The sequence below is a fragment of the Mus caroli genome, unplaced genomic scaffold (assembly GCF_978045245.1).
Source record: "Mus caroli unplaced genomic scaffold, Mus_caroli_1 scaffold_16, whole genome shotgun sequence".
NCBI lineage: Eukaryota > Metazoa > Chordata > Mammalia > Rodentia > Muridae > Mus > Mus caroli.
In genome coordinates this window covers 6,296,962-6,319,035 of record NW_028227271.1, presented here as the reverse complement: position 1 = coordinate 6,319,035, position 22,074 = coordinate 6,296,962, and the positions used below count along the sequence as shown (strand labels likewise).

At 49.2% G+C, this 22,074-nt stretch overlaps 1 protein-coding gene across 1 annotated transcript in view; it reads right to left on the bottom strand.

Moving 5' to 3' along the window:
• Positions 1–3,800: 3,800 nt before the first annotated feature.
• The window catches only part of Vdr (vitamin D receptor), a 53,144-nt gene continuing 34,870 nt past the window's right edge, over positions 3,801–22,074 (bottom strand). The window contains exons 5-10 of the mRNA XM_021183597.3: positions 17,724–17,908; positions 17,393–17,501; positions 15,199–15,370; positions 7,515–7,666; positions 7,217–7,333; positions 3,801–6,046 (exon numbers count right to left, since the gene is read on the bottom strand). Of these exons, the coding sequence (XP_021039256.1) occupies positions 5,787–6,046; positions 7,217–7,333; positions 7,515–7,666; positions 15,199–15,370; positions 17,393–17,501; positions 17,724–17,908 (995 nt within the window). The 3' untranslated portion in view covers positions 3,801–5,786. The remainder of the gene's footprint in view (positions 6,047–7,216; positions 7,334–7,514; positions 7,667–15,198; positions 15,371–17,392; positions 17,502–17,723; positions 17,909–22,074) is intronic.

Here is a 22,074-nt window from a genome sequence, read left to right as displayed (position 1 = left end):
GTCCTTTGGTTTTCTTTTTCTTTTCTTTTCTTTTCTTTTCTTTTCTTTTCTTTTCTTCTCTCTCTCTCTCTCTCTTTCTTTCTTTCTTTCTTTCTATCTATCTCTCTTCCTTTCTTCTTTTGTGAGTTTCTTGTTGTTGTCATTTTTTTTTTAACTTTTTAGCTCCGATTCTTTGTGAACTGCACATCATACATTCTGATCTCACTCATTTCCCCATCCCTTCATATCTGCCCTCTACCCTTGCAATCTAACCCCCAAAAGAAAACAAAGACAGAACAAACAAGCAGACAACAAAATCTCACTGTGGAAGTTGTAGTGTGTTCCAGCGTATCGCACAGTACACCTTTTTGCCCCAGACAGATTTACTTCAAATGTTCATTGCAATGAGTCAGGTCTGGTTCAAGCCCTCTGGCTTCTGCTACACTATCAATCCTGGCTCTTCACTGTAACTCCTCTTGGATATCCTGTAGTTGCCCTGTGTCATGGAGATGCTACAGCTTTGGGTCTTCCGGACTGGACCCTTCACACACTCCAGCAGTTCATAGATGAGGTAGATGGTGGGGTGAGCCAACTCAGAGACCCAGATCTGGGCCTGGGTGGAAGCTAAGTTGGGTCAGCCCACCAGCTCTCCTGCACCCACACCACCAGGGCTAGCTCTCCTGCTTTGTCCAGACGAGGAGTGGGGACACTCTCCCAGATGTCACAGCAGTGAGGGGCGAGGCCAACTCTCCTAAGTGTGGTTGTTGGTGAAGGCAGGGCCAGTTCAGCATAGGGCTTGAACATCAACATGGCTTCAGGAAGTAGTCCAGACCAGTGACATCTGTATGACCTTTGGTGGTAACAAGGGCCTGGCTGGATAAGACCACAGACCCAGACATGGCCCCCTTGTGGCAGCATGGACCTGGATGTCACCATGGCTTCAGGTGGCACCATAGGACACTCAGATCAGTATGCCCCCCTGTGGCAGCATGGCCCTCAGATGTCCACATGGTCTCCGATGGCATCTCAGAATATTCACATGTCCTTTGGTGGTAACTCAGGCTACGGACATTGACATAGACCCCACCTGCAGCAGGACCATGGACCCAGACACGGCCTGCAGCATTCCAGGCCAGGATATCACCATAGCCTTAGGTGGCAGCATAGGCCATTGAGATCAGCTTGGCTCCTGGTATAAGAATAGCCTCCAGTCATCACCATGGTCTCAGGCATGGTCAGCCCAGCCCACTGACATCCACATGGCCCTCAGCGGCAGCATGGACCATGGACATCATTAGAGACCCCAGCTGCTGCAGTAGCACCATGGACCCAGACATGGCCTTTGACAGCAGCAGGACCTTACCACAGCTTCTCATTTCTGCCCGTTCCTCACCACCACCGCATCTCCAGTTCCACCTCTCTCCACAGTGCCCACACCTCTCAGCTTAGCCTTCTCTCCCTTCTCTCTATTGTGTGTTCCGTCTTCCCCAGCTCCCGATCAAATATGTGCTCATTGTAATGGTGCCCACCGCAGGGCTAGGGCAGGCTCCTGGGTGTCTTCTTCCTTCCTTTGCTTTTAATGATTTTCAATTTTTCTTTTGTTTGATTGTTTTTGTTTTTCGAGACAGGGTTTCTCTGTGTAGCCCTGGCTATCCTGGAACTCACTCTGTAGACCAGGCTGGCCTCGAATTAAGAAATACGCCTGCCTCTACCTCCCAAGTAATTCAGCATGGCATACTGATGCATGACTTTAATTTCAGCGCTCGGCAGGCCGATCTCATGAGTTCAAGGCCAGCCTGGTCTAGAGAGTGAGTTCAGTAGCCAGGGCTACACAGAGAAACCTTGTCTTGAAAAAAAAAAAAAAAAAAAACAGAAATTATGTGGTTCAACAGTGCAGGTATAGAACAAAGGAGAAGATTGGAGTGTGAAAACTCAAAATTGCTTTGATCTGATTTTAAGACGTTTTCCAGACTGTGTGTTCTCCTGCATGATCTCTGAGCACACTAAGGATTTGCCGAGCTGTTTCTCAGTTTCACATTCCCGCAGACAGAGACAAGCCTGCCTCAGGCAGCTATGGCTTTCTGTCTCTAAGTCAACTTATTTTTCATGACAAAGGCCCCTAGCTCTGGCTCCAGGTTCCTCTATTCCCATCACATTCCTCTGGGACGTCTTAGCTTGTGGCTTGAAAACTTTTCAGATGTTTGTGCAAATTAAAGTAAATCACACTCCCAGGTTTCTGAACTAACCTTAAAAACAAAAACAAACAAACAAACAAACAAACAAACAAAAAACCTGGGTAGGACTTGGCAGTGACATTTGCAATTCCAAGTCCTTGGTTGAGAATTCTTGTGTGTATCTCACTCCACTGGGCCTCATGGAGTCGTATTTATGCACAGGGGTTACTGTAACACCCTGAGTCTGGGCTGAGCAACTGTTTCTAATGCAAGAGCTAATGTTACCAGTAGTCACCTAGCTTTCTTTGTTGACGTTCTTTGGCAAGTGCCACACCTAATTGGGGCTAATACATTAGGCCAAATACTTCGGGGGGGGGCACTCTGTGATCCAGCACCTTCAGTTTCCCCATCACTGAAGGGAAACCTTCACATCGTCCTTAGGGTGGTAGCAAGAGGGCCTATCATTTGTCACACCACTTAACTCTGTAGGGGGCAGTAGAATGTTACAATTAATTAGGCTTCCAGAGATAGGTACCGGGGGTCTAAATCCCACCCCTCCCTCACCACCAGTGAGCGTTGGGTGACGAATCCCCTCCGCCACGTGGAGACAAAACCAGCGCATCTTTCATGGGGTCCTTACAAAGAGCAAGCAAGTTGGTTTTCATGAGGCATTTATTTACAGCGGTACTTGTCATATAGCAAGCGCCATGAAAGCATGAGCATCTTTTATTATCATCGGCAAAGCTTTTCCATTGGTTTATTTGACAAGCTCCTGGAAACAAAACAAAACAAAACACTTTTGTTTCTCTCTCGGGAAGTCTCTTAGGAAGCTCTTTAGAGCCATGATGTCTGACTTCCACCAGATTTGTCATTTATCTCAACCATCTCTGGTGGCCTGGTTTGGACTCCTCCCCTACCTTCTCCCACGCAGGCAGCAGGAGGATTCTCCTATCTTGGGAAATCTTGCTGATCTCTCATTTTGGTACCCATTTCCGCCTTGGAAGTGTGAGCTCTTTCAAGGCCCTGCCTTTGTATAGTCAGAATAAAAATAGATGATGCTGTTCTCTCTCAGCTTGGCTTCTGAATCCTACTTGGTCCTGCTGCCTTTTCCTCCCAGCTCCCTGACTTCCCTTTGGGCACTTCTCAGTGATGGACCCCTTGGGCTGAGAAACTGGTATTCTCTGGAGGCCTGTGGAGTTTTTTGGAGAGGCCAGGGCTGGGAAGACAGAGGTTTTCCAATGCCTGATGCACACAAGGCTGATGCAGAGAGTCCTAAAGCCAAGTCTCACTCAAAGAGGCCAAGTGCTTGCCCTCCTTAGGATGGGTGGCTGAGTTTATTACCAGGGAAAAGGGGTAGTCCCAGACAGAGGTTTACGCTGATATCCAGGGTTTCCTCATATCCTGGCTCAGCTACCAGAGCAGTGGAAACAGGCTCAATACAAAGCAGCCTGGGACTGTAAGTTCAAATTTTCTCCAGGCCTGGAGATGCTTCTAATTATAAGAGCCCAGGTAAATCACACTCTCCTGTGATGTCAGGTTCTCATTATAAAGGAGTTGAACTAGCTTATCAACTTTCAGACTTTCCCTCCTGTTGAGTAGTAAGCCAGATCAATGTGCTCTGCCGCTAAAATCAAAAGTCTTTCTCTAGGGTTTTTTTTTTTTTTTTTTGTGTGTGTGTATGTGTGCAGTAACAATAATCATTAATATACAGTATTTTCACACACACACACACACACACACACACACACACACACACACACACACTGCTCTGAATCAGGTGCCACCACCCTTAGTGTTAGAACACAGTACAGGTGGGGGTCTAATTCTGAGAACACCTCTGATCGAATGACTTTAAAATAAAGCCTTCTGCGAGCCGGAATGCAAAATGGGAAAGCCACTCTCAGATGTTTTCCGCTTGAATTCTGGGAAACATAGGGCCAGGTGGACACTAAGAGTTCTTCTGATGTTAAATCTGATTGATCCCAGGATTTTCGGGGAATCTGGGGCTCGTGGGGCCATGCTCCCTCTGACCTTAGCCCCCTCTATTGGTGCTTCCAGTGTGACTGCATTCCCTAGGTCAAACATTCACTTGAGAGTCCCCCCTATGAAAAGAACCTCCTCTGCATGGGTTCCCCCACACCCCCACAACCCGTGATCAGCAAGAAGTATATTTGGGGTGAATGAGACCAGGGTTCTAAAGTCCTGGACTGGGCTGCTACTGAGGGAGGGAGAAATGGAGTTTGAAGATACGGCCCTAGCCCATCACCTGACTGTTTCGTAGGTCTACATTGACTTTTGGGTGGTAGAGTGAAGAGTCAGGAGGAACTGGCCCAATATCACTGTACCACAAGTTCTGACCTGCCCCCTCTACCTTTCCCCTGAGGTAGGAGAGCTCATGTCTGGCTTTACATCTGAAAAGCAGACTTGGAGGCCCATCTGGGACACTGATGGTCTTCTGCCATCCCATTCCACTGGGTGGAAAGGGTAGCTTTTATTGGTAAGTGGGGTAGGGATGCGACACTGTTGCTCCAAGTGGGGGTGATGGAGAAGCTGAGATAACTTCTGGGATACTCTTGGTGATCAAATTGTAAGGCCTGGGTGGCTCAAGGACCTGCTTTCCTGGGTAGGTGGTAAGGCACTGGCAGGGGAAGGGATGAAAACAGGGCTAGGGACTTTCTGAAAGTTGGGGACAACTTGGTCCTGACACATCTAATAGCTATAGAGGAGAGGAGGGGTCCCAGTAGCTCCAGGCTTCAGAACCCTCAGCTTAGTGACAAAGATAGATGGACCTCCATTCGTTGTCCTGCTGAGAGGCTGGCTTTGCCTGCTCCTCATTGCTTGGGCCCTGTATTCCATTCCCTGGGGACTTTCCAATGTTGGTTTCTAGGTCCCTGGTTCTAGGGATGGGGAAGAAATCCACTGTACCAGAGGTACTGGATTTGGGGACTTACCATAACAAAACCTCAAAGGTGGGAACTGCAGGGCTAGGGAGGGCTCCTTGGTTAGTGTGGTAGAGTATTTGGTCATCTTGGCAGTGAAGGAGTCCATGAGTATACCAGCAGAGGAAGGAGGCCCCACACTGACCGACTCCCCTGGGTCAGAATAACACAGACAGGTGGCAGGAGGAGACAGGACACACTAGGGATGAAGGGTAGGTTGTGTACCCTTTGTAGCCAGGGGCAGGAGTTCTCACGAGGCAGGTAGGTTTGGAATGGGGGTAGGTACAAGTACCTGACCCTGAGGAATGGACCCATCTCTTCTGCCTGCCTCCCTTGACACAAGCAGTGGCCCCTTATGGCGGAGGCATTCCCTAGGCAGAGCTCTCTGCCTTTAGCCTCTGCCCTCTACCCTCCTCCCCCCAACCCCACACTTGAGTTTCTTTGTCAAATAAACAGCAGCCTCTCCTAACTGAGATCTCAAGGGACAGGAGCAACCTGCAAGTCTACAGGAAAGGGAGATCAGGTGTGAGGCTGGGCAGGAGAAAGGATGAGCCAGACAGACATGGGCCATGGCAGAGGAAGGGCTGAACTCCAGGAGGGGCAGGAGGCACTGCTGGACTGCAACCAGCCCAGGGCCTGGGCACAGGGCCCTGGAGGAGCGGCCCTACCCAGGCACCACTGCAGGCCACCCTGGTCAGGAGATCTCACTGCCGAACACCTCTAGCACAAGGGGTGTGAGCTTCATGCTGTTCTCCGGCTGGAAGGAGAGGGAACGGTATTGTTTGGAGTGCTCCTCATTGAGGCTTCGCAGGTCAGCCAGCTTCTGGATCATCTTGGCGTAGAGCTGGTGGCTGCCCGGGGGCGGGTGGCGGCAGCGGATGTAGGTCTGCAGCGTGTTGGATAAGCGGTCCTGAATGGCTTCAACCAGCTTAGCGTCCTGTACCCCAGGTCGGTCTGTGTCACAGGATGGAGGAAGACAGGATGCTGGTGGCTTTGTTTTACAGTATCCACCACACAGGTGCCCTATGTCAGCATCTCCCCCCTTCCCCATGACATCCCCTGCATTTAGGATCAAGTCCTTTCTTGGGCTCATCTGGTCCTGTCCCTACCTCATCCTACTCCTTCTGTCTCTAGGTTCAGTCCTTGCTTTGGTATCCAGGTACTTCCCACTCTTGCTAACAGATCTCCCTTTTGCCTGGACATCAGCTCTTGTCTTTCCCCATGACTTATCACAGAACAAACTCAAAGCTCTTCCTCAAGGAGGCTGTTCCTGATAACCCTCCATCTCCGTGACCCAGATCTATGCAGGATCTCTCCTTCATATTCAAAGCTCTCATAATAGTGCAGATGGGTCCATACCGACACTTACTTTCCCCTAACTCTTGTGAGAGAGAAGTCTATTCCTTTTCCCATGACTCCCTGTGCCTTGCCCAGTATCTGGCCATAGTAGGTGCTCAGTAAATCATCATGTGATTAAGTGAGCACATGACATCTGGACATCAGGAGGGAAGCCTATGTCTATCCCTTGGGCCTTCAGCCTTGGTATTCCTGGCCACAGGCCACTAGATTGTCCCCTGTGTGCACATGGTCCAGGTTGAGCCAGGGCTCTCTCCTTTGGGCTTTATCATCAATATAACAATATAACATCTCCAAGACCACAACAACTTCCTTCTCAGTGCCCCCCCTACCCCCCATTTTGGGTCACATCTCACAGCCTTCAAAGTCAACCCAGGCAGAAGCATCAATTACTCCCCAAGGATTTGTGCCCTGCCTCTGAGGAACCACAGGTGACTGGAAAGTTCATCTGGGGTCACACTCGAACAGAGCCTGAGTATTGGGAACACCCAAGTCCTATGAATGGCCTGTGGAACCCTGTTCATCTGGTTCCTCAAAGTCCCGTGAATCACCCTGGCCTCCAGAAGACAAAGCCACATGTGTTGAGCGACCCCTCCACATGCCTCCTGGGCTATGTAAACCCAGCAAAGTGAGCATTTCCTCATTTCATTATCGCTTCTCTTGCTCATCCCTCCTTCAGACTGCCCTGCTGGCTCTGAGCAGGTCTCTGTCCCTCACAGTCCCCACGGTCTCCCAGGTCTCTCAGCTCCTCCCTGCCAGGCTCCGTACCTGGGGAGACGATGCAGATGGCCATGAGCAGCACATGTTCTTCCTCATGGAGGTTCAGCTTCTTCAGCCCCACCTGGAACTTGATGAGGGGTTCAATCAGCTCCAGGGTGTGCCCAGCTGTGAGAGAGAACAGCCAGGGTGAGGTAGAGACATCCACCCAACCTGAAACCACCCCTGGGCATTACCCTTTCCCTCCCCTGTTGTTACCCACTCCCCTTCCGTATATCTGGTTAAACCCCCACTTGTGTCCCAGCAGAGTCTGGGAGCTGGAGGGAGTAGAGGTGGAGTCCCCCCGCACCTCTGGAGACATCAGTGATGTCATATTTGTAGTCTTGGCTGCCACAGTCCCAGGACATGTCATCCATGGTAAAAGACTGGTTGGAGCGCAACATGATCACCTCAATGGCACTTGACTTCAGCAGGACAATCTGGTCATCAGAGGTGAGGTCCCTGTTGGGGAAGGCAGGTGGCGAGACATCAGGTAACTGGTTCAAGTCGCAGGCACCCCATTAGCATTTGGACAGAGCTATCCTCAATGGCTGACCAGCGCAGGGCTGGCTCTTCCATCAAGGGGTTCCAGCTTGGTTGGAATGGGAAAGAAGGTATCTGGAGGGAAAGAACCCAAGGCTGTCCCAGCAGTTCAGTAACTGAAAGCCCGAGCTACCATAGACAGGGAGGGACAATCAAAGGAAGCTCGCTGTGTTGTAGCACACAACCCAGGTTTGCAAAGGGTGTAGCCAAAGCCACCGTCAACACTTTCTTTGTTTCCAGTAGTCTAGTTCTCTTCAGTAGCAACCTTAGACAATTCTGTCTCCAGGGCATCTCATGAGCCCTTGGCGTCTTAACTTCCTGCTTACACTAGGGCTGCTCTGTCTCAGAGCTCCATTGTTTTTGTGTGTGTGTGTGTATGTGTGTGTGTGTGTGTGTGTGTGTGTGTGTGTTTGTGTGTGTATGTGTGTGTGTGTGTATGTGTGTGTGTGTGTGTGTGAGAAGGCCAGAAGTTGATGTCCAATGTCTTCGATCCAACATCGTGTTTGGAGACAGGGTCTCTTGCTGAACCCAGAGCTGCCTGTTTCAGATCGACTACCTGGCTAGTGAGCCATGGGACTTTACTTGCCTCCCGATGCTAGAGCTGGGGTTATAGATGCAAACTGGGTGTTAAGCAGGGTTCGGGGATCTGAACTCAGGACTTCATGCTTGCTTAAGCAGGCAATTGATCTACTGAGCTGTTTCCATAGCTGTGGTGGTCTGAATGAGAATGGTCCCCACAGGGTTATTATTTAAATGCTTAGTTACCAGGAGTGAGGCTATTTGGGAAGGATGAGGGTGTGTAGCCTCGATGGAGTAAGTGTGGTCTTGTTGGAGGGTGTGTATCACTGGGGAGGTGGGCGTTGAGGTTTAAAGAGCCCAAAGCAGACTCAGTGGTTCTCTTTCTGCCTGCTGACTGTGGATCAGGATGGAAAGCTCTCAGCTACTTCTCTAGAGCTGCTGCTGCCCATGTCTGTTCCCCGCCATGATGATCATGGACTTCCCTCTGAGACTTGTAAGCAAGCCACCCCCACCCCCACCCCCGCAGTTAAACGCTAGAGTTGCCTTGGCCATGGAGTCTCTTCACTGGAACAGAACACTATGACAATGGCCTTCCATCATTTGTGCAACAGCCTCCTACTGGAATCCCAGTGTCTCAAGTCTTTCATTGGCTTTCCTGATGCTGCTACAATGTTATTCTTGTGCCCCGGGATCCTCCCTAGAATCAAAGCCCCAAGATCAAAGTCCAGACTGCAGCTTGGCAGTGGTTGGTCTTTCCAGGCCTCTTTCCAGCTCCCAGTGCCACCCCCTCCTCCATTCTTGCAACACAGGGCCACTCTGCATTCAATTGCTATGCATGCCTACACATCACACCTTTGAATATGCAGAGCCTCAGCTGGGAACAACTCTTCAATTTTTTTTTTTTAAATTGCATTATTTGTCTTGTGTGTACGTGGAGGGGTGTGTGTGAGAGCCACAGCATGTGGGTGAATGGCAAAGGACAACTTGGGAGCATCTCTTCTCTTCTACCATATGGGTCTCATGGATTAAGCTTAGTTTTCTGGCTTGACGTTGAGACCCTTTATCGTTTTAAGTACCATCAGATGCTTCAGATGGGTTCAGACACATCTTCTTTTGATGATCCCATCCCATCACGCTGGCCTTCAAACCAGTGTGCCGTCCTGCGGCATCATGACCTCCAGCAATCTAGCTCTTTCCCTATCACTAGTACATACTGATGGTGCTCATCTTTGACCTCTCCCTTCTGGTCCTTGCCTCTGTCTCCGCTTGTTCTGCATTCTGGACACTGGGGCTTCTATGTAGCCCAGCCCGGCTGGAGATTCCTCTGCCTCCTGAGAGCTGGGATTGTATCTCCCAGTTCTAACTTTTGTTGTAAGCTACTAAGAGCCAGCATCAAGTCCTAACTGCCTTATTGTTTTCCCCACAATGATTACTGAACGCTGGATACAAGAAGATCAATAAACAGGTTGGTGTGACAAGAGGCCAATCTTCTGAGTCAGGAGCTGGGCTTGTCTGAGCAATGGCTTGGGGGTGGGGAGCAGGTTGATAGGCCAACTTGCTTCCGGCTTTCCCTCCTTTTCTTTCCTGACTGTGTCTAGACTCCTCCGTAGGAGTCTCCTGTAGGCAGGATAAGACACTTTCTTCAGCATCCCAGTATATAAGTGTCTCAGTATATAAATGCAGGAAACAGTTGATAGATGGTTGGAAATGAACAGCTTCCATGGCCAGAGGGCTAGCCAAGGGTCAGGACTGAGAACGCACACAGAAACAACACTTGGAAGGCTCCAATTAGAGACTCCATGGCTAGTTCCACTTCAGCATGCTTGATGAAAGGCTGTGGCTGGAAATCTGTAGATTTCTCCAAGAGCCAAGCTCACAGCCTCTGGACCCAACTGTGAGGCTGTTACACAGCGCCTGGTCAATGGCCCGTCCCTATCCCATAGGCTTGCACGTGTTCTAGCAGGGTACCAACCCTCCAGACTTCTCCATTACCGGTGAGAGCTCCTAACCGTAGCTAATTGAGCTTTTAAAAAAGATGTACTTATTTATTTTATGTATGTGAGTACACTGTCACTCTCTTCAGACACATCAGAAGAGGGCATCAGATCTCATTACAGATGGCTGTGAGCCACCATGTGGTTGCTGGGAATTGAACTCAGGACCTCAGGAAGAGCAGTCAGTGCTCTCAACCACTGAGCCATCTTTCCAGACCTAATTTAATTTTTTTAAAAAAATGTATTTATCATTACTATCACTATTGTGTGTGAGGGGTCTGTGTGCACATGTGCTATGGCATACTTGCATGGTCAGAGTGACACTTTTGGGGATAGCATTTGAAATGTAAATGAAGAAAATATCTAATAAAAAATTAAAAAAAAAAAAAAAGGTAAAGACTAACTGGTATAGTGATAGCATTCAGGAGGCTGAAACAGGGGGAGTTTGAGTCCGGCTTGGGCTACATAGTAAGTTCCAGACCAGCCTGAGCTTCAAAGTGAGAGACCATGACACAAGCAAGCAATCAATTAAGCAAACAATAAACAAAGCTAACACTGCTTCCATTTGAGTTTTAGCTCACTATTAAATCTTGGGGAATTAAGAAAAAGTATAAAAGCCCATGAAAAACAGCGTAGCTCTTAGTAGGTAGGCGGTAGCTATTATGTTGCAACACGCGAGGTATCCTGGCCACTTCTCATTTCTGCACCTCCAAGTGACCGTGAGGAAGGGCTTTGCTCTACTCAGAACTGACGAGCAGTCAGGAGATTTCAATAGGATCAGAGTCTCTTGTGATCCCGACAGACTACTGCTGTGAGGGAAACCTACCTGAAGCCCACATTACACCGCCACTGGGAAATGCAGGGACTTTCTAACCATGGTTCCAGGAAACTGGGAAGGGAGCTCGCTCTGCTATGGCGGGTACTAACCCAGGGCCTGGCCGAGTGCTGTCTCCTCCCAGTAGCAATTCACAGCTATTGCTACTTCTGGTTACCCGAAGTGCTCCCTGGAACTCTGTGGCTGTCTGGCCAGCCCCTCCCTGCCTGTCTTCCCACGGTATTGTACCTCCAGCAGATTTCCAGCTTAGTTCTTATCTCTTGGCAGCCATTGTTTACAAGTCTATCTCTCCTATCAGACCCTGAATCCCTGGAGGCCAGAGATGATCTTCTAATCCACTTCAATCCCTCAAGGTTTATACAAGAAAGCTGCAGAATGGGAGGATAAACTGCCGAATGGGAAAGAGCCCAGGGTGAGGGCGCATCACACCCTCCAGCCTGCGACTGGAGGAGGAGTCCCCAGAAATACAAGTGAGGCTACAGGCATTTAGCTCACGAAGCCCGGCTTGAGAAGTACCCTACGTCTCTGGCTGTGTACGGCAGTCTGCGCATGCTCGACCTGTATCCAAGGCTGCGCATCCCCAACACCACCTCCTCCATGCACTTCTTTTGAAGCACGGAGAGAGAGGTTTGTGGGTGAGCCGAGCAGACTGAAGGGTGGGAGGTAGGATGGGGGAGCAGAGCCAAGGGTGCGCTACTGTGCCGTGCAAGCCCAGAAGAGCCTATCAAGTCCTGCCCTGGCTTGGTCCTGTGCCCAAGCTGGAGTCTCATTCCCATCCCCACGCCCCTCACCCACATGGAAGTCTAGTCCCGCCTCTCCCCACCTGTCTCCCTCGCCTTGGGGCAACAAGATCAAAGTTGCCAGGGATGCTACCACTGTTCTCAGAAAAACACAACTCCTTAGTGTGGAAACCGCAGACCCAGGGAGCTGCCGGGCTGGCTCCTGTCCAGATGCAGCATCCTTTCTGTCTGGTCTGGGTATCTACATTTCTGCACTTCCAGAACTAGGGCAAGGCCTGGTCCATTTTTGTTATAAAGCTGCTTGCTCTGAAACTTCTCAGGCCACACTGAAGAAAGAGAAGCTAACCTGCGGATGTTTAGCACCCATTTAGCCCACATTGCAGGAATACCTGGGTGGCTCCCATGTCTGTTCACGTGTCCCTTACTTTAGCCATGACTCCAGCGCTAAGCTAGTGAACCCTGTGGGGACATGGGGCCTGAAAGGAAAGAAAGGAGTTGAGTGTCTCAGCCTTGGAGAAAGGGTGGAGGAGAGAGTAAATGATAAGAGCTGACGATATGGAAAGGAAACAGAACTTGAGGTACTCGGGAAGGGTGGGTGTTGGATGGTCTGAATTAAAGATGTTTTCTATGTATTCAATAATAGCTGCCTCTACCGCTTCCAAACAACAAACTTTGGCATCTAATGGGGGTGTGTCTCAGGGGCCCCCTGTCTGCCCTCTCCCACACTATAGTGAGGAAAGATGGAGCTCCCAGAGGAGAGTGGTCCTCAGAGTCAGATGGAAGCCAGCTGCTGCCAGAAGGACTTCAGTGCCTTGGAGTGTTTTGATTCCAGTTATTTACATAAAACATGTCTTTGGAGGACATGGAGTTTGCAGACAGCAGCACGAAGCACAATCCAAGGAGCTGGCACTTGTGCTAAATAAAATGTGTGGCCCGTCCTACAGCAAGGCTCTGAGGGTGAACCAGAACTTGTTCCACACAGGAGCCTCCGTGTGCCCAGCTGCCTGACAGAGATCTTGCTCCTGTCGCCACAGCTGAAGGTGCAGTGTGTGTGTGTGTGTGACTGTGTGTCTCTGTGTGCGTGTGGCTGTGTGTGTGGCTGTGTGTCTCTGTGTGTCTGTGCATATCTGTGTGACTGTGTCTGTGTGTTTGTGTGACTGTGTATGTCTGTGTGTAACTGTGTCTGTGTGTGACTGTGTCTGTGTGTGTCTCTATGTCTCTGTGTGTCTGTGTGTGTCTGTGTGACTGCGTGTGCCTCATCACTGTTTGTCATGTTTCTCTTCCACATGTCAGTCCCTGATCCAGTCTGAGTTGGTGAGCAGTATAAAACAACACTCAGGCAGTCGTCTTCTGTCAGAAACTTGCTGGGGCGTGCTGTGTTAGCTCTGTGAACTGCCATTGTTGAGAGGACGGTGTGGTACTTGAGATAAGAACTAACTGCTTTTCCTCACAGTGGTGGGCAAGACCATGAAAGTTGCCTCCTGTTAGCCTCTATCCAAAGGTGGCCATTGACCAATCATTTCCTGCTCCCAGGCCCCAACCCCAGGCCCTAGGTTCAGTGTTTGGGAAGCAGTCTGCTCTCAGCTACTGCTACCATGGGAAGTGATGACCACATTGTTCTGTGCTGACTGACTTCTGACTTCTTCCTATTTGTTGACCACATTATGTAAGGGTTTTACAGAAATGTCCCTAGTGAACTTTTAGAAACAGTGAAGACATTAAATATACATAAGTATAGATCTAACCGTATTTCAATATAGATATTAAAAGTGACAATACGCACTGTTTTAAGAATATTTAACACTGCATGGGTATTCAGGTATAAACAGCATACATATTACTTATTTTATGTGTATATATACACACATATGTAAATACACACATATACATTATATATAATATTATATATAATTATATTAATATAATATAGATATACAATATATATAATATAATATATAATTATATATGTGGGATGTCTGTGTGCAGGTCTGTGTGTGCATGTTCATGTGTGTATAGACATATGTGTGGGCATGTGTATGGAGGCCAGAGGTTGATACTGTCTACCCCCCTTGATCTCTTATATATATCTTGAACTCTATATATTGGAGCAAGGTCCCCTGAGCCCTAGAGGTGGCTGATGTATCTGGTCAAGGGAGACAGCTTGCTGGGGATCCCCTCTGCCACAGAATGCTGGGATTTCTACCAAGCAAGCCTAGATTTTTTTTTTAAATCTTTTTTTTTTTTTTTTTCTGAGACAGGGTTTCTCTGTGTAGCCCTGGCTGTCCTGGCACTCACTTTGTAGACCAGGCTGGCCTCGAACTCAGAAATCCGCCTGCCTCTGCCTCCCGAGTGCTGGGATTAAAGGCGTGAGCCACCACGCCCGGCTTTTTTAAATCTTTATGTCTGGGTGTTTTGGCCTGGGTGTATATGTATATACCACATGCATGCAGTACCTGTGGAGGCCACAAGAGGGCACTGGATGCCCCAAAACTGGAGTTAAAGAGGCTTGTAAGCTATTGTGTAGGTGCTGGGAATCGAACTTGGGTCCTTCAGAAAATAGTCAATGCTCTTCAGCCAGCTTTCCAGTCCTGGCCTGGGTTTCTTTATGTGGGTAATAAGGATCTGAACTCTGGTCTTCATGATTATACAGTGAGCGCTCTTAATCACGGAGCCAGCTCCCCAGCTCCAAATGCAATTATTATTGAAACAAACTGACATAAACGCAGACATTCATATGAACGAGTCTGTACAGTGAAATGCCTACTTTAGTAGGTTCTTTATATCTACCTATTTGGGTAAGAAGGCTTAGTATCATTAGGAAATGGTGTTTGGATACAGATTTGAATAACAAATGGCCAGGTCATGTATTCCGGTGAACCTGCCGCCATTTTTCTAGGATTCCTGAATTATTTCACAAGTCCAGAATTCCTATACACTGTATTCACTGCTACCTCATTCTGGCCTCAGAAGTGCATGTTCAGGGTTGAATCTAAAGGGATGCTATAAGGGCTAGCTAGCTGCAAGCCAAAGGAATCAAGTGGGAACCAGCTTCAAGGAGCTGGGAGTCCTTGGGCTGGTTCTGACGTCATAAAAAGATCTTAGGTGACCATGAGACCCTGGAGGGATTTCATTTCATCCTCCGGGAAGCGAGCAGTAGAGCTCCTGTCAGGACTGGCTCTCAACACACAACTGTGGGCAGCTACATGTATGAACGTATATCCTGGCCTTGTCCAGGGGTTCCCGTTGGGCACTCTGGGGGCAGGCCTGAGGCTGTGTGTGGAGGAAGCAGTAGAAATCAGCCAAGCACCTTCCAGGCCCGTATGGGATTCTGACAGCCTTCCACGCACTGCCAGCGCTTCTTACCTGAAGCCAGGGATCATCTTGGCAAAGCCAATGACCTTTTGGATACTGTAACTGACAAGGTCAGCCAGGTGGGGCAGCATGGAGAGCGGAGACAGGTCCAGAGTCACAGAGGGATCATCGGAGTCCTCTTCATTCAGATCCAGGTTGGAAAAGCTGGCCGGTTCCATCATGTCTGGGGATGAGGAGGAAAGAGGCAGAGCTATTTAAGGACACCCAGGCAGGGCCCTCCTGTGAGAACCTTGTGTGCCTTAGAGGCTGTCAGCTGAGGATCCAATGGTGACTGCCCTTTCCCAGGGTCTGTTCCTCTCCGGGCTCCCTCTGGGTCTTTCCCCATCTCTTTAGCTGATTGAGGCAGTAAATTCAAGGAGCCAGAGATACTCAGGAAAAATATCCTTCTTAGCTATAACTTTGCAAAGCATGCACTTCCTATTAATCTCAAATTTAAAATGTGTTTGGGACCTTTCCACCCATGGAGCAACACACTCCCCTTTATCATGATCAAGGAACTACAAGGTAGAGGATATCTGCATTTTTCCAACTATACCCTGGAAGTAAATATAAACTCCATGCTGGCATTTGTAAAGATTAAAGCATCAAAATCGCCTGCAGAGATGGATGCTACTGAAGACGTATAGTTGTGCAGGTAATCTAAAAAGCAATTTGAAACTTGGCGTGAAAAGCCTCTAGTTGCTGGGTGTGGTCGTGTATGCCTCCAACCTTAGTTCTCAAGAGGTGGAGATGAGAGGGATGGATGGACTGGACTGTGACTGTGGACTCTTAAAGCCTTTTTTTTTTTGTTGTTGTTGTTGTTTTGTGTTTTTTGACAGAGTCTTAATTTATATCCCTGGCTGACCTGGAACTCACTATGTAAACTAGGGTGGTCTTGAACTCACAGGGATCTACCTCCTGCCTCTACAAGCAGTGATTGTAAGCCCCACCCCACACTCACACAACCATGCACATGAATGCGCACCCACAAACCCACAAAGAGTTTCTTTGGTGCTTCAATCTTCACAAATACTAGCATCAAGTTTATATTTGGTTCCAATGTCTAGTTGGAAAATGCAGATATTCTTGTACTTACTTGATTATGACAAAAGGGACCTTTTCATTCCATGGGTTGAGGGGTCCCAAACACACACACAGGAGAGAGAAACAGAGAGAGAGAGAGAGACAGAGAGAGAGACAGAGACAGAGAGACAGAGAGACAGAGAGAGACAGAGACAGAGACACAGAGAGAGAGACAAAGAGAGAGAAACAGAGAGAGAGAGAGACAGACAGACAGACAGAGAGACAGAGAGGGGAAGAGAGAAAGAGAGATGATGACTCACAGTTAAGTGTAGAGTAATCCCAGTTCCATGCATTCATTATAAGAAAAAAATTGGAATAAATATTTACCCAAGAGAAAAACTAAAAGACTAGGAACCAATCTAGATATCCAACAGCAGGGGATTTTTCACTTGTTACTGTATGTCACAATACTATTCCGTCTCCTAAAACTTTAGTTTTAAGTTTTAAAAATTTTAGTGTGTGTGTGTGTGTGCTTGTGTGCCCATGCACACACACTCACGCACATGTGCGTACATGAGTCTAGAGGTCTAGTATCTGAAGGCTACAATCACCCAGAGTGGGAGTTCCACCCTCACCTTCTTCCAGGCCCCATGAGGAGGACACTAGGGCTGGTTGAGAGGTAGAAGGGAGGGACAGGGCAGAATGAGGAAGGATGGATGATGCAGGATGACAGAGATGAATGTGTAAGAGGGCTGAAAGCACAGTGTGCCATGCTCTCAGGAGTAGCAGGCGATAGGTTTTCCAAAGCCATAATGCTTAGTTCCCCAGTGTTCAGGCCCTTCCCACATCATAGGTCGCCTCCCTCCATCAATTTCACCCTCCAAAGAGTCCAGGAGCAAAGCATTCAATATTGATCTCCAGAGAGGAAGTCAAGGGTAGAGTCTGGCTCAGAGGCTGAGCGTGACCCAAGAAGGCTCATTGATACAGCCAGAACCTCAGCTTGGTCTCTTCCCAGCATGCATACCGCACAGCCAACCCCTTTTCTGTGAAAGAGGAACTGTATAGAGGACCCTGTGCCACACACAGTATGGAAATGGGAGATTTCCATCACTTCCCCTATAGCCTCAGGGCGAGTGGGCCCGAACACCCACAAGCCTGTTTTCTTGATAGATGTGCTCCTTACCTAGTGAGGGGGTGTACAGATCAGAGCTCGAGGAGGAGGAGTCTCCGGAGAAGCTGAGTGTGGGCCTTGGAGAATAGCTCCCGGTACTTCCGTCTGCACGAATTGGAGGCTGGAAGGCAAAGATGGGTTGTCTTTGGCAAAGAGGTCCCTATTTGAGGGCCCCTCTCCTGCCTCTGTGAGCAAAGGTCTGCAGGGAGAGAGGAAGGGCTCGCTGTGGGCAGCACAGCCTCCGAACCTTCCCTGTTTCCCAACCGTCTAGCCCTGCTCCCCGTGCCTGGGCTATACCCAATTCTCCACTAGCCCGGTTCTAGCCACAGGCTGACAAACGTACCCGGAAATCCCGAAAGTCGGCATAGGTGGGGTCGTAGGTCTTGTGGTGGGCATCGAGCAGGATGGCGATAATGTGCTGTTGCTCCTCAGACAGCTTGGGCCTCAGACTGTCCTTCAAGGCCTCTTCCTCCTTCCTCTTCATGATCATCTCTCTCTTACGCTGCACCTCTTCATCTGTGAGGATGACTGCGGGGGCAAGACAGCGAGTCCAGAGTCACGGCCCAAAACTCACAGGAACCCTTCCTCCGCTACAAAAGGGCCAGGACGGAAGGGGCTGGCCGGCTCCTTACACTGCGGCTCCTGGGGACCCAGCTGCCATGTTAGTGCCGATGCCTTATCATGGAGACAACCGGGTTTTCTAGAGCGAAAGGGTGAGTGTGTGCGGGAGAAGAGGGTATAAGAGGAACAATGTAGGTACTTGGAAGGCAAGATCCTCAAGGACCAGTTGTGTGGCCTTGGAGAAACAGCAGGGTTTCTGGGCTTTTTTGTTTTTTTTGTTTTTTTCTCTCTTGCTCGTAAAAAAAGGAGCAGTTTGGAGCATATGGTCTCATCCAAGCTCTGTCTTTCTCTTGCTCTCTCGCTCTCTTTAACACTGTGAGGGAACTTTTCTTTCTTCCTTTCTTTCATTCAAAGATTCATTTATTTTTATTTACACGAGTACACTGTAGCTGTCTTCAGACACACACCAGAAGAGTGCATCAGATCCCCATGTGGTTGCTGGGAATTGAACTCAGGACCTCTGGAAGTGTAGTTAGTGTCCTTTTTAAAAACATTTTTTAAAAGATTTATTTATTATTATTATATGTAAGTACACAGTAGCTGTCTTCAGACACCCCAGAAGAGGGCATCAGATTTCATTACAGATGGTTGTGAGCCACCATATGGTTGCTTTGAGGATTTGAACTCAAGACCTCTGGAAGAGCAGTCAGTGCTCTAAACCGCTGAGCCACCTGTCCAGCCCCAAGGTCTCTTTATTGGAGAGGATGGGAAGAGAGGGAGAGGAGGAAGAGATGGAGACAGAGAAACCCATCCCAGAAGACTATCTGCCTTGAGAACTGGATGTGTGCCTGGCACAGTGTTAGATGCCAGTCCTTGCCCTTGCCCCAGGATCCATAGCTAGGCGTTTCCTGTGTTGGAGCTGGAATGCTAAGCAGACCCCCATGAAGTAGCCATTTTCATTGGAACTCAGCCATCTGCTCTATTCTAAACAACTCGAAAAGACGTTGCTCCTTTGATTCTCTGCAAAACAATGTCTCTGTCCTCCAGTATTGGTACCAGGAATGTTTTAAGCCCTCTTGGAATCCCTGGCATCTGGAGCCCCTTAGTCCTAGTCTGGGGCACCCTGTCCACCTGGCAGTAGATAGCTAACTGTTCATGAAAGATCCTCTGTCACCTGCAGGCTGGCACAGGGGCTTCTGCACTGGTGCCTGACACCCAGTGTTGGGCAGCTGCTTGCAAGGGCAGGTGGGAGCAGGATGCCTGGCACAGGAGTGAGGCAAACAGACCGCCTGGCCAGGGCTTGCAGAGCCTGATGTTAGGAGTGGGCACGAGGGCCCTCAGCCTGTATCTACTTGCTCTGCACCCAAGCTGCCAGGGCATCTGCCTACAGAACTGAGGAATTTCACAAGAGCAGAAGAAGGAACTGGAAGCAGAGAGTGAACGGGTTGTGGGTTTCAGGAAGTGTCCACTGACCTCAGCCCCTCATGGAGAGAGAGGATGAGAGCAGCCAGTGCGGGGTGGGGCCGAAGAAGTACCTATGGTAGGCCAGAGGGGACAATCAAAGCCACAGGGATAGCAGGAAAGGGAAGCATTTAGGAAAGATGGAATCTTCTTTCCCAAGGTACACAGACTGGGAACAGTGTGGAGAAGAAGCCACGCCCAGGTGGCTGATTCATCTCTGCCCAAAGAACTGCCAACCCTCTTCCCACAGAAGGTGTTTGCTCAACCCCTAGGAAGTCAGGCAGGGTTGGGGGAAAAGGAGCTAGGAGGCTAGGAGCGTCCCAAGGGGAGAAAGTGCCTAAGGTCATGGCCTGTGGAACCACGGTCAGGTGTCCGGTCTCTCCTGCCCATGTGTAGGGTGGGCACAGGGAGAGACGGGTACTCAGGAGGCAGGGCTCATCCTGTCTCCACTGTGGGCGTCCACAGGCATGTTGATGAGCCTGACAGATTCTGGTAGCCCTTCCAGGATCCTGTGTTGTTGTTCTCCCTAGAGCCTTCTGCATCTCCATTGTTCGCCAGAATCCAGTCGAAGTCAAGGCCTTTCATGATCCGGCTCCTTAGTAACTCATTCCAACCCGGTTTCTCAGCATCCTTGGACACAGCTTCTGTTCCAGGCAATGCTGGCATTGCTGAGCTGTAAACACGACCTGCTTACACTTGTTCTGGATGCCTGTCCCCCTGGGTCTTCTCTACCCAACAGCTATGTGTATTCTGTTCTTTCTTCAGTGGCCAGCTCTTATCCAGGAAGCCTTTCTTGATTGCCCAGAGTGGCCTCTGAGCTCTTCTTATTCCTGCGTAATTAGTGTTTTGCACACTCACAGGTACCTAAGTCTCCCACTCTTTAAGACTCATAGCTACTACAGGTTTTAATAAACACTGACAGAGGAACAAGAAATCCGGGGCTTTCTTTTCTCGAGCCCAGGATGCTAAAGACAGGGGCTATGGCTTACAATTCTCTTGTCCCATTACAGAGCTTCGTCGGGGATGCCTGCCACGGAGCTTGCCAAGTAGTCTGACACCAGCTGTCAAGCACAGCAGCACAGAGTGTGCCCATGGCTCAGAGTGAGACTCTGTCTCAACAGAAAAAGACACATGGGGAGGGAGGGGTGGCTCAGTGGTTAGAGTCACTCCAGAAAAAAAAAAATGACTATGTAAGACATTTTCACGGCACAGAGAAGGCCGTGAGAGGACCACACCAGGCCGACGGTGCTCTGTGGAGTCAGGAACAGCACGCACAGCACGCAGGTTCACGGGAAAGCCCATAGAAGACGCCTCTTTGACTTAAACAATTGTGGTTGAAATGATTCTGAGACAGATTGGTCCTTAAGGGACCACGAGAGCAACCGTAAGCTTTTCTCAGAGGATGCCTTCACACTCTGCAGGCGCAAGGATAACCCTAGAATTGTATGCTCCATGGTCGTTGCGTGACTTGATATGATTTCTGTTGACACCTGCTAGGTTATATAGTTTTTCTGTTTATTGGTGCTTGGTTCTAGAAGTATGGCTTCCTTTCTTTAAAAAAAATAATAACATTATTATTATTATTATTATTATTATTTAAATTTTAGAAGTGATTTTCCTGCATTGTGTATCACATGCATGCCTGGTGCCTGCAGAGGCCAGAAGAAAGGGTCAATTCCCCCGGAACTGTAGTTACAGGCAGTCCTGCCAGGGGGTGCTGAGACTCGAACCTGTCCTCAGGAAGAGCGGCCAGTGCTCTAACCACTGAGGCATCCCTCCAGCCCCATGTCTTTTTCTTTTGAGACAGAGTCTCACTCTGTATCTCTCGCTGTCCTGAGACTTACTCTGTAGACCAGGCTGGCCCCAAAATCACAAAGATCTGTCTGCCTGCCTCTGCCTCTTAAGTGGTGGGTGAGCACCACCCTCCCTCCCTCCCCCGGCCTTGGAATTACTTTTGATCTTTTGGGACCTAGGATTTCTGGTGATCAAGTTTGACATGATGAGAAGAGAAGAAGAATTCGTGACTTTTTTTTTTTTTCTTATGTACTAGGAATTGTGGTAAGTACTGGCACACAGATAACGATCCTTTAAGGTAAGCATCATCCTTGACCCTACTTTACAGAAGAGGAAACGGAGGCCCAGAGAGGTGTGTGGCTTGCTCAGGGTAACACAGCTAACAATGGTGGAGCCAGCGTTCAGACCTGGGCAGTCTGGTTCTGGGGTGAATGGTGATGCCCACAGCCCATCTGCCTCTGACTGAACCCAGCCGAACTGCCCTCTCAGGGGATTCTGTCTCTCAGACTTGGAGTCCTGACACAAAGTGTCCGAGGTGGAGCTGAGGAGTATAAACCATTAAAGGGACAGAGCTTTTCAGTGGTTTTACTGGAAGAAGGGAAAGAAGATTCAGGGTTCACCCGCAGAGGCAAGCGGCACGGCTCTGAGTGAAAGGCCAGGGCCGGCTGGCCAAGCCTGCTGACCTGGGCTCAGCTCCTGGGACCCACACTGTGGAAGGGGAGAACTGACTCCCCTTGCTGTCCTCTGACCTCCACGTGTGTGCTAGGACACATTCCTCAGCTTAAACAAATAAACAAACGGATAAGTTAAAGTTCAGAGCTAATCTTTAAGATCGATCGATCGGTCTTCCCAATTGCTTGCATTGACTAGCAGCCAAT